Below are 12,982 nucleotides of genomic sequence, written 5' to 3' on the forward strand. Positions count from 1 at the left end.
AGAGCAAGGTATTAAATGAAGAGGAGAGGAAAGGAGAGGAGAGGAGTTACTAGAGTTATTGCCTCAGTTCAGTATGATCAACAGATAAACACACACACCGACTCACAAAAGCATTTTTCCAGCCCCAAAGGAAAAGAAACTTCAGACTGACAATGGCAAACTTGATGAAAAGCAACCCTTTGTACATGTGTTGGTGTGTGTGTGTTTTGTGTGTGTGTGTGTGTGTGTGTGTGTGTGTGTGTGTGTGACACTGACCTCTGACTCGGGCATAGCAGCAGCCACACTTGGCCAGGACTTTACGGAACAAGTGTTGGCAGCCACAGCCTCTGTGGTGGCGATGGTGATGGTGGCCCCCTTTCATGCTGTTGAACCATGAGCAGAGGTGGGCATGGCCCGGCACTCTCTCTTTCTCCCCACTCTCTCTCCCTCTCTCTCTGTCTCTCAGTCTCCCCCTCTCTTACCCTCACACAAACAGAGGTTCACTCCTCAAAGTGTAAATCCCCAAAAAGGTGTCAGTTGATCCTCCTCCTCAGTTGACTGCAGACAGAGTTAAAGCCCACATCCAGAGCGAGAAAGAAGAGGAAGAGTCGGCAAAAGCAGCAGCCAAGAAGAAATCCACTCTCACAGGGTTTTTTCAGCCGGTTATAAACAGCCAAGGAAAAATTCCAGCAAGCTTATCGTTATATTGAATGTGCTCCCTTCCCTCTGTCTCTCTTTTTCCCCTCTGTTTTCTTTTTGGTGCTGAGCTCTTGCCTCTGTGAACTGCCTGGTCAAATGACAGACTGGGAGACTGCTTCAGAGAGAGAGGGAGAGAGAGAGAGAGAGAGAGAGAGAGAGAGAGAGAGAGAGAGAGATAGCGAGGGAGAGAAAGAGAAAGAGAGAGAGTAAGGGGAGGGGTGAGAAGGGTGGAGTCTGCAGCTCTAGTTGCTGGCTATTCCAGGATAAGGTTCCCACTCCCCTAATTTTCTCTCTTCCTGTCCTCTTGTTTCTCTCCCCTCTTTCTTCCCTCCTCTCAGATGTTTTTTTTTCTCTCTTCCCTCCTGTTTCCTCTCTTGTCTGTGTGTCCCCCGTCTTGTCTCTTATCCTCTTTTCTACATGGTTGAGTCTCATTTTGGCATGGGTAATGCTTACAGGGGCTCTTAGACATCCAACTCCGGGAGCAGATTAAATGCCACGCTCTCTTGTGCCCACTCAAAGCTGACCCTGGAAATAGTAACACCCAGGTTTGTAATGATACATAATGCTATTTACAGATGAGAGGCCATGTTGGGTTGAAGGTGTCATGTATTTTCAAGGCAACCACAGCATCATCACTGTAGCCTGAACGTGTGTTATTCTTTTAGAAGGGTGTACGTGTGTATGTGTTCGCTTCATGGATCATAGTGGGCTTTCCTGACTGGGACAGCTCCAATATTGACTTCTGTGTTCATTTATAATCATGGGGCCAGCACAGTGAGTGTTTTTTTTTTTTTTTTTCTTTCTCTTTGTGTTTCCATGGAGGGAGCAGGCGGTCTCAAATTTCACAATGTTGGCATTCTTGGCGTGTGTGTGTGTGTGTGTGTGTGTCTATGTGTGTGTCATTTAGCCTGACAATTCACTGTCACACACAGTGGGGCAGTCTAACCAAAGAAATCTATGGGCTTAAACACCAGTTCTTTAAATCTAAGTTTTTGAGTTAAACTAGACTAAACAAATCCCAGATTTACTGTGCACTCAGAGTGTAGACTGATGCTGATCCTCTGAATGAATCTTCAGAGTGAAATAAAGACAAACTCTATCACAAAATGTCAGTTTGATATTGTGAAAATATAAATATGTTTTTGGCTGCTCTCATGAAATACATATCTGAACATTGATGGTCAAAGATCCTATAAATTCATTACTGAAATAAATCAGTCCTATTCTTGCAACAATGGCCAGTATAGTATGACCAGTGGTATAAAGACTATAGCAAAATGTCTGAAAGATTTCTGAAGGTGGATATTGTCATACCACCCAACTGTACTCTAAAACTCTGTAAGACAGAGTTTACTTTATTTTGTAATCAGTGGCTTTCCCCATAAGTTTACTGCAGGTCCTAGCATTACTTGATTTCATAGAGAAATAACGTGCATGTGAGAACTTATGCATGTGTGTGCATGTGTGTAAGTGTGCAAGTGGGCCTATGACTGAGTGAGCGTTCAGATTGTCATACAGTGGATACATGGATACTAGACATGTAGAGAGAGTGCATATCTTATGGATGATTTTCATCATGATTGATAATTATGTCAGTTTTGCTTTTGGAGTCGGTTTGATGAACTTGGAAGCTGCAGAGATTGTGTAATTACCAACATAGCAATACACACTAAGAAAACCATATTTAGAGGTGTGCTTTAGATCAGAGCATGTTAAACTGAACACCACATTATGACTCATCAGCTGATGAAATCAGACTCTGTTCAAATGTCACTATGTAAAGCACATTTATTCAAGGAAACAACTCAAGATATAACTGGCACAGGAAGGAAAATGAAAATGGTTGCTATTATGAGATACTTCGTGTTCTCAGACCCAACCAATTATTTTCTGACCAACAAACATCATCTCTTGGGCCTGAAGCTGCTGAGCTTATGACTCAGTATGTGATCTCATCTCACTTTTGCAGCACACATCACACCACGCTGCTTTCACACGGGCTACGATTCGCTTGTGTGGAAATCACCACCTGACTGCTGCAACAAAAGACAAGCAGCATCAAAGCACCCACTCAGGTTCCTCTTTGGGGGCATAGACAGAAACAAGAGAGGACTTAGTATCGGCTGGAGCAGAACCAGCGCACACAGGAGCATGCACATCCCTGAGGTGCACTGTCAAGTGCTTCAGTGGTTGGCATGGCCCATCTCACCGGCATCCATCTCTCCATGGTGACAGGGTGGTGGCAGACTGCTGTCAGGAAGTTTCTGTCGTCTACAGGAGACAGTCAGAGCAAACAGAAGCCTGGCAGCCTTACCCATTAGCCACACAAGTAGAGTACACACACACACACACACATACACAGCTGCATTAGAGCCTGCTCTCTCACCATCTCTGTTTCTTTTTCCTCCCAGCATACAGAGAAAACTAAAGCAGCCCTGGCATGTAGAGAGGAAAGTTCTGTACTAGAGACAGAAACCCTGCAGTGACAGATATATTATCTATTTTCATGTTGAGACAGCACACTGATGTGCCACATGCAACACTTGTTGTCTGCACACATACAGATTGATCACAATGCCCAACCCCTCACCCCACTCCTTGCAGCTTCCCTCTAGCTCTTCCCATTCTTCGTTTATAATGGATGCTTTAAGCGACTGTGATTGAAGGGGCAATTCAGCAGAGGAATACTGCTGAATGTCTCCACTCGTCTGATGCCGATATGGCTGCCAAACACTGTCTGAGCACAGGGGCACAATTCAAAGTGGGTTGAGAGACAATGGATCTGACGGCAGAAACAGGGGACTTAAAAGAAGCAACATAAAAACAAAGTCACAGAGACAAGAATCCGAGGGCAGAGCATTACAAATTGAGCGAACACTGCCTGCGCTATCATTCTACGCAAACACAGACTACACAGGGGAGAGATAATGAAGAATACATTACTCTTGAGATAAATTCAAAATTCATGAAGTGAAAGCAAGGAAATCTTTTCATGTGCTCTTAAGTTAGAGGATGCCAGAGTGTGTTTCTGTAGGGCATCCAGTAGGGGGCATTTTTACTTGTTGCATAAGGTTGATTTGTTCACTTTATTCTACTTCCACACAGAAATATATTGGGAGACAAAATACTCCACTGGAGCACATTACTGGAGTAGACAGAATGACCATATCTGGGAGGTAGTTGCTATTTTGAATGCTGATCTTTTTGACTGAGAACGTTATGTGTGTGTATTCAACAAATCCAGTATCTTTCTCAATATGGAATGAAATCTATGAATAAACGAAAACACTGAAATTGGCACAGGAGACGTGCAAAGCTGCGAATGCTAACAGAAATATGGAGAAGATTTTCCTCCCCCTGGCTTGAAGGGAGGAGCAGGGGATGTGAGGTGAGGCGCACATTAACACCCATTCATCTCTCTCCTTTTATCTCTCTCCCTTGCTCCCCCCCCTCCTTCTCCACCTCCGACAAGTCACATAGACACGCGCACACACACACACACACACACACACACACACACGCACGCACTAAAGATGATTCATCTGTACACATGTGCTCGTGCAGATGTGGAGAAACGGAAACCTAGCTGCCTGAATAAAATCTATACCCATGTACATTCACACTGGGCTGGATTTAGAGGCTTGTCTGCAGATTAGCACACTTGCAGACAAATGGGTGTGTTTTTCATCTGAGGTGGGTTTTTTCATTTGAGCCAAACAGGGTGAATGTATTGTCTTTCCACTACGTGCAGGAGACGAGACAGTCAGTCACATTTAGGAGGCGTGTTCAGGGTGGAATCTTGAGAATGATTTATGAATGTAAATCAGCTCATGCAAGAGAACACAGTTTCCTGATGTTCTTTTGTAGTGACATTCTTGGAATACAGATACTGTAAACAGGATACAACCTGCTGGAATAAACTCATTCATAATGTACAAGCACTTAAACTACACAGGGAATATAATACGCAGAATTCATATGACATAAGCATGCATACTGATAGCTACAGTGAGTCTCAGATCAGCAGTTATGCAGTTGCTTATTCACAGAGTGTTCCCCAACCCCCCACTGACATTAGCCTCTCCTCACCCCATCAGCCAGATGAAATCCTGCCAAAATATGCTCACTTAGATTTCACTCTCTTTCCTCTTTCTCCCTTGCTTTTTCTCCCTTAGTTCCTCTCTTTCTGTCTTTCTTCCTCCCTTCCTCTCTAAGCCTGAACACCAATTAAGGCAAACTGGCATTCTGGACAAGCTGATGTGAGGGGGAGGTTTTTGGTTTTTTGGCTGAGGTCCCATCGCAGAGTAGAAGTCACAGAGAAACTGTCCTCTTCTCACCTCCTCTGTCCTGCTGGTCTGCATGGGGCTGCTGTTTTTGTCCAATAGACTACACTACACTGCTGGCAATACACTGGGGAGATAGAGAGCATGCTGCTGTCTCTCTCTCTTTCTCTCTCTCTCTCTCTCTGTGTGTGTGTGTGTGTGTGTGTGTGTGTGTGTGTGTGTCTCACTGGTACCACTCAGTGCCTCCCACTGTTGGACTTCACCATGCAGTGCAGCTCTCAGTGCAGCAGGACCTCTGTGCTACATCAGAGTGGAGATACACCACCCGTGGAGACTTCTCAAAACATCCACAATACTCACGTACCACCCACAGTCACAAGAAAATACACTTTGTACACACAAGCATTCACATAAACACATACTCCGTATCCAACTCCTCTTTTTCCAGTAAGCCACAGTGGTAATACTTAAACTGGAGGCTGTCAAATTTTCCTCCTCGACCTGACCCATAGCCTCCTTCCCCCTCTCTTCATCTCTCTAGAACTGGTCTGTGAACCTTGCTCTAGAAGCAGCATGCTAGCACTGAGACTCCGGGACTGCATATTTTGTTCAAGGCTTAAGCCTGAGCTAAAAAGCCACCCAAAGGAGAAAATGTTAATTAAACGAAAGCAAACTGAAGGACCACACGTGGAGAGACACTGCTGCTTCATCTTTGATTAATAATTATTAAAACCAGCAGTTTTGCTGTCAAGGGAAAGAGATTTTATGCCAGAAAAAGACATTTACAGATGTTGTGTCTGACACATTATGAAATTAGCCTGAATTTGTGCGTATCCATGTTTGTGTGCACATACATGTGCCTGCTCAGCCGTCTCCATCTGTCCTCTCCCTTCCAGCTTGGTCTACAGACTAAATGCCAGCTGTGCTGTGGAGCAGTGACCTGTGAGGTGTCAGGGTGACCTGTCTGACCTGCGCCTTCCAGCTAGCCCTGCCTGACCCATTTCTCTGAAACACAACACAAGCCTCTGCAATTTAACACACATTAAATGCCTTTATACCAGCTCTTATATTCTTATACTACCACCTCAGCCCACATACAGTAACAGTAACACACTCAACATTACTCAAATGTTACATGATACAAAACTGTGTCATAAATACAGGTCCCAAAGTACAACATCAAAAAACAAAAGTAAGCATACCTGTGATCATGATAACAAAAGTGATTACAACTGTGATTTCCAATGAAGGCTAACTGCATGAACAAGGTCAGAAAATAACCTGTGAACTCCACAGCTTTTTCAACTTTGGTCCGGGTTGTGTAAAGCAACACGGCTCCACATGTTTAGGAAGTGTCTAAACAAATAAGAAACCAGACTATGCAATTTCATAAAGATGTGAGAAGGTACATTAGTAGGCATTAGTACGCTACTGAACAAGAGACAAAACACAGTTTCAGCAGGGGTTAGGAGAGCCATACAACCGATAATAGAGGGCATCACCACGCATGAATCACTATTTACACAACCTTGCATTTAAAAACAGACGGGTAAGTGCTCTACACTTAGAACAAGGATTATCTGTGGAAATTGGTGTTTCAGTAATTGATCAGACATTACAAAGGACATTGCATGTAGTCAACATCTATGGAAGGAATCCAAGAAGATAGATAAGACTTTATTGTCATTGTAGTTGTACAATGAAACTTGAAAGAAGAAAATCATTGCTCTCAAAAACTGCATGATTAAACTTTTGCCAAAGAACATGAAAAGAAGCCTGATGAATGTTGGCAGTACATTCTTCAAATGAAACTAAAATAAATTTGGATCAGATGGGCTGCTGCATGTTTAGCATGGACCTGGCAAGGACAACACAGTAACTGCACAATGCCGACCGTGAACTATGGAAATGAGAGTTTGTTGATATGGGGCTGCGTGAGTGCAAAATAGGGGAGATGACAATTTTACATGGCACTATGATATATATGATATTTATATACCAAAATACACTGTCATCAAAAATAAAGGTGGAAAATAGGTACAAAATATTACAAGAATGGAGTCTCACTATTGAAGGGTGTTCTGACTTTTGCTTTCATTATAGTTTCATTAGTCAAACATTTCTGTTTTGATATTAATTTGCTTCATTCTTCTTGGGCTTTGGATAAAAACAGAAAAATTGTATTAAATGGACAGAATTTGTAATTACGTAACACTTAACACACCTCCTAACACCTAACATGTTGATCTGGTTCTTTAAAGCAGCTATAATCAATATTTTTACAACAGCAATGTATCAAATGACAATGTAAAAACAATGCAACTGTGAAAGGGGCCATTTGTAGTGATGAGCCTACAGAGAATTATCCAAATCTGCAGCTGTCCCTGGCATTACTGAGCTTTATTGTTTCAGCTCATTGTTTAGCTGTTCTGTCCAAAAATTTACTGCTTTGCTGTTTTACTTCCTGCTCTTGCACCTAACAGCCAGCAGGCATAGTTAGAAACTAGATGGTGAAGACAGTGGAGCATTGGCAGCTAAAGATCGAGATAATTGACTCAGGAGTTGATTGAGACCAAAATCAGAGTTAAAACAGAGTGACTACTGGACCGACACACAACTCCAACTGAATAGTAACGTTGCTCCAATACAGCTAGCAGTAAGTAACTAACTTTTTGTAAGGAAGTTCAGAAGACTTTTCAGAAAGGCTCTGATCTATGGGTCAAAAGGTACAGATAATAGAATCATGATAGATATTGCTCCACTGTTTACAGAAACATCTGGGGAGAAGGTTAAAAAAAAGATATGGGAAAAAATCAAACCTTCTTGCAGTCACAGGGGAGCACAGAGAGCACTCTGAGCTTTTGTAATATTCATGACAACACAATTACAATATGGTCTTGTCTAGATATTTTTTTAAGTCTCTATACTTAAAACACGTTTGCAGTTTGTGTTAATTAAATTTTTTGAAACAGGATGTGTGAAGTCAACTGCTGTGTGTTTCAGCAGAAGCTGGGTGAGATATTAGAATTGTGTAAATATATATGCACTCAATTCCACCATCCACCTGTGTGAGGTAAAGCTGTGCAGTCTCTGGTCCATACAATACAATATGATGCAACTTCAGGTTGTTCTCTGCCCATTTCAGATCACAGACGCACACACACACACACACACATATACACACAGTTCAGTCCCGGGGTCTTCAGAGGTCAGCACTATCTCAGCCTCTCACAAACCCCAATATGGACAAGGGCATGCAATTTCTGCATAGTTTACTACTCATGTATATGGTGAATGTTGTTATTTAATTCGCACTAAAATGAAATGCTGAATACCGAACAGCTACATAGTCTTTCCAAACATAACCGTGTTTTCATAGGTATTTCAAATTCAAAATACTAGAGAAAATTAGTGAAAAATTGTCAAAATCAAAATAAAAAGAAAAGAAAAGAAAGTGAAAAGTATAACTGAAGAGTGGAAGGAGAATATTATGCAAGTGTTACTGGTTTCACATCATGTTCTGATAAATGTGCATTATTACCTCTGTGTCCAATAGAATATTATCTATAGAATAGAAATCAAAATATGATGGCGTAACATTTTCTACACTAATAATAAGCACATGTTTTAAGTTGCATGTGTACATTCAAAGTGAAATAGTATATGCATGCAGCTGTGGGTCGATTACAGCGCTGTTATCGTTACTGGTTCAGTGCAGTTTCCTGTTGACGTGGCGTCATGCATTTTACCTTGAAAAAGACAACATAGTAAAACACGGAGTGTGTGGACCCATATGGCCATCCATCACTGATCAGTGTTACAAAATAGACACTGCAGACACATATAGTCTGGGGAGAGTGAGAGTATGAACCATATAGCAGAGAGTCTAAAGAGCCAGGAGAGAAAAAAAATTGATGAGGTTTGAGAGAAATATGATCAGCAGCTCTGTATACGTGGAGAGGAGGCCAGGTTTAAAATACCATTGCTGAAGACATTGCTTTGAGGCAAGAGGAGATACATAGGGAATGGAAAAGAAAAAAGAGACAGGGAGAAGGAATTGATCAGAGAAAAAGATAAAGTCAGCTTTAATATTCGCTGCTAAGAAAGGCAGAAGAGCAGCAAAGTAAACTGGGATAGAAAAATAAGAAGAAATTAAAGGATCTGAATTCGTGGAGGCTGGCACTGTCCTGTGATTCCTGGGAAGCCACTAACAGGCATCTTGTTTCTAACACGTAACAGATGGCCCTTATGGCCCCATGCACCATATCTGTAAAGAAAGCAGGGGCCTCTCCTTTCCCCGCTCTTCCACTGACACAGCAAGAGATGGAAACAACACTATGGCCTCTGCTAGTCAAACTACAGCAATCACTTTAAATAGTGCTTTTAGTGATTGTATAAAAATGTCCACCATTAACCTTTTGATCAGCAAGCTTGCCACATTAGCTCTAGCTTGTCAAGCATGGTAATTAGTACATTATAATTATAAAGAAAATCGTGTATTTGTTTTTTTGTAAATTGAAAGTGACTTATATGTCATAAAAGAAATAAAAAGAAAATCAAGGTTTTGTGCCATCTAGGTATAAAAAGTTGCCAACTAAAAAGTTGCCTGTAAGAAGTTTTTTCTTCAATACCTTTATTTTCAAAACCCATAGAACATTCACTCAAGTATATAACATTATACTAAGAGTCTAATAAAGTCTAATTTGCACATTAAGACCATGAACCCATGATACAGTATTTCATTATAGGAAAATTGTCACGGTTTGAGTGGAGAGCCAGCAAATTAAAATACTGACCGCCAAGCTACGGACTACTCTGGGCTACAACATAGTCTGTATCTTGTTGTGCTTCAGATGTTTTTCTGCCTTGTGTTTCATTGATTTTCCATCCAATTTCCCATCCGGAGGAAATTGGTCTATGCAAAAACAATTGAGCAGAGGAGCTTGTCTGGGACTGAAATAAACAATCTCCCTTTTGGTCATCATCCTTCCACATGGCCCTGAATAATGCATTTCTTTACTTTTTTTCTTGCTTTTCTGAGCCCTGAGCTGTGAGTTAAAATAATATTTGGCGGTATTACCCTCAGCAGCACACCTCATCCCAGTAAGACTATTACAGATAAGCATCGCTGACAGCTTCCTCTGGCCTCACTCACACCCCCTCTGTACACCGTGTACTATTCTGCACAACAGTTAGTGGTCCAGCCACATGGTACACACCACCAAACCTCCCATATATACACACACTCTCCCTCTAACCCAAACCCAGATCCAGCTACAAAGCTCCTTTTGTTCTATTCCACTCAAGTAAAAATGGCAATGCACGCAACCGTTTCATAGCGAAATCAGAATAAGTGCAACCAACAGTGATGGGGCAGAAAGGGGAAGGGAGGCAGCTGAACATGTTTTCGTGCCCCATCTGGAAAGTGTTGCATGTGTATACACATGCACACAAGAACTCTCTCGCACTCTCACGTATTTATGTATGGTACATTACAGCAAAGCAATTTAGTGCTATCAGTGCTAATAGAGGATACACAGGGTGGAGTTTAATGAGACTAAACCACCAACATTCAGGTGACTCCCATCTGATACTTTCCATGAAGTTATTACTGCCTAATGACCACCATCAGATATGGCAGATGGGACTCAGGCCTGTTTTGATTCACATATGGCTAACATGCAAGAACAGGCTAAGTTGAAACTAAAGACCATGCATGGCAGCTCACGTGGCACGTACACACTTAGATAGATTCACGACTGTTTATGAGTGGCAGAGCAGGCTGTTTTAGATGTCAATGCACTGAAATCTGAGATGTTTCACACAAAAGAATCAAAGCAGAGTCTGGAAGTTTGCGTTTCGGTGAGTGTCTAAGCTCCGACTGGTTTGGTGAGGGCCAGTGTTTGGACTAGCATTGTGGGGCTTTGGGTCACAAAATGGTCTGTCACGCTCAGTGCAGATCTCTCAGGTCTTACCTGTTCTTTCACTCTGCTCTGGGTTTTCTGTAGCAGTAGTGGTGGTAGTCGTAGTAGTAGTAGTAGTGGTGGCTTGTTGTTCCCACTCCAGCCCCTCTGGCTCCCACTGACCCTGGACAGGCCCCTTTTCATCCTCGCTTGATGGGAGGTCCGCCTCACCCCCCTCCAAGAGCTACACACAGAGATGCCTTTGTCAGAGATGCCTGCTCTCAAGGAGGAAGTGTGATGGTTAGATTGTACAGAGTACTTTTGGTCACACAACCACAAAACATTATACCAGCAGCTGTTTTTTTCCACAATTCCCTGCATCTTTTTCGTCCTTTTCTCCATTACACACTGAACAAGAATGCAGTGGAAATTACTGAGGTCCAACTTTTGCCACAGAGCTCGAGTAAGATCTGCTTCTCTGAGTTTCTCGCAGTTTCAAACTGTATTTAAAGCCCAGCAGCGCCGGAGCAGAGGTTAGTAAAAGGCAAGAGGAGTTATCACTCTTCTCCAGAGATGGAGGGAGATTATAATCACTGTTCTGGTTTTTACCACTATCTGCCAGGGAGGAAATGATTTATCAAGATAAATATTTTTCAAGGAGAAAGCAGAGTTTCAAAGAGAAACCCATTTGGACCTTATGGTATGCTCTGACCCCTGTATGTTTAAATTTCCAGATGTGTAAAAACCTGCACGCCTCAAGTTCATTACATGCGATTTGTATGTAATTTTATGGTAGAGTCTGTTGATAAGCATTTGAAGTGGTTGATAAAATAGTGTCTATATTTAAGGGTGAAAATTAGCGGAAAACATTATTTCAGGAAACCAGTTTATCTGTAATGCAGGCCCATTTTCTGTTTGTACAGTGCCAGAGTTCTTTTTAATGCAGAAATATGTGTGTAAAAAGAAAAGAGAAGAGTGGAGGAGAAAGATAAAAAGGCAAGGAAGGAAGGAGGAGAATGAATTTTGCAGGGTTGCAGTGAGGCGTTAGACCTGCATGACTTTGTTTATGGTCAGATGGTTTAATCACGACTACTCTGCTTCCTCTTCGGAAACATCCAAGATTCCTCCCAAGCACTGAACAGAGACCCTTCCATTCATCCCCCCACCACCACCCCTCTCTCTCTCTCTCTCTCTGCCCACTCTCCCCTCTTCTCCAGCTTGACCATTTTAGGTTTATGACCAAGGTTATGCCAATGATACAAAATAAACTTGGTATGTAATGATGTGGACCGGAGATAAGGAGGACATCATGCTCTGCAAGCACTGAAAAATACTTCCATATGTCTGCTGCTTTTCCTTTTACATTTGTGGCATTACCTTCTCATATAAACAGGCAATAGATACACAAACACCGCTTAACTACAACTCACCCACTGTTGATTGGGCATGGCCACGGAAGTAAGCACGTCAGCCATGGCTCCCAACATCTGGTCGGTGCGTCCCTGATTCTTCTGTAGAGCCTTCATTCTCCCCGACACCAAACAAAAACTCTCCCTTATTCTCTTCTGCTGTTTTGGCCTTTGATCTCCAATTCTGACACAGTCTCTCTCAGTCTGTATCTGGGTCTTCTATCTTTCTTGTCCCCTGTTTCCTGCTCTTTCAGCTCTTGTCTCGCAGCAAACTCTGCCACAGTTTGGACCTGAGGCTCCGCCGTCCGGCTTGATCTGCCTTGACACACACAGGAAACGTTACGCATATGAATAATTGATCCTGGGAGAGGAGGGCATGTTTCTGTCTGAACCTGAGAACGTACCCTTGGACAGGAAGAGCTCTCTTCCCTCTCCCAGTACACACAGGTGAGTTGGCTGCAAGTGTCTCCAAGTCTCCTGGCTTAGTCCAGTAAATATGTCCACCTTGTGTTCTCAATAAAAGCCTCCCCTGGAAGCACTGGTAGCAGATTTTTGTAGGCCTCCTTGAGCAGAGTCATCCGTCCTTGCCTCTGTCATACTTGTCTGTGAGGTGGGTCTTCTCCTGTCCTTCTCCCTGAGTGTTGAAACGGTGAGCTGTGACTTCAAGGCTTCTACCCTCCCTGAAATCCTCCTTTCTTGTTCTTCATTG

General features: G+C 42.5%; 1 protein-coding gene across 4 annotated transcripts in view; it reads right to left on the reverse strand.

Moving 5' to 3' along the window:
* The window catches only part of arhgef25a (Rho guanine nucleotide exchange factor (GEF) 25a), a 45,272-nt gene extending 32,290 nt beyond the window's left edge, over window positions 1-12,982 (reverse strand). Inside the window, exons 1-3 of one of the 4 annotated variants that reach the window (XM_051071205.1) lie at window positions 12,678-12,981; window positions 12,295-12,592; window positions 10,937-11,108 (exon numbers count right to left, since the gene is read on the reverse strand). In XM_051071205.1, coding sequence (XP_050927162.1) covers window positions 10,937-11,108; window positions 12,295-12,390 — 268 coding nt within the window. In that variant the 5' untranslated portion in view covers window positions 12,391-12,592; window positions 12,678-12,981. Of the gene's footprint in view, window positions 1-255; window positions 928-10,936; window positions 11,109-12,294 lie in introns of those variants that run through there. The other 3 variants (XM_018666107.2, XM_018666106.2, XM_018666108.2) reach the window with 3 other exon arrangements.

The sequence above is a fragment of the Lates calcarifer genome, linkage group LG6, assembly GCF_001640805.2.
Source record: "Lates calcarifer isolate ASB-BC8 linkage group LG6, TLL_Latcal_v3, whole genome shotgun sequence".
Lineage (NCBI taxonomy): Eukaryota > Metazoa > Chordata > Actinopteri > Centropomidae > Lates > Lates calcarifer.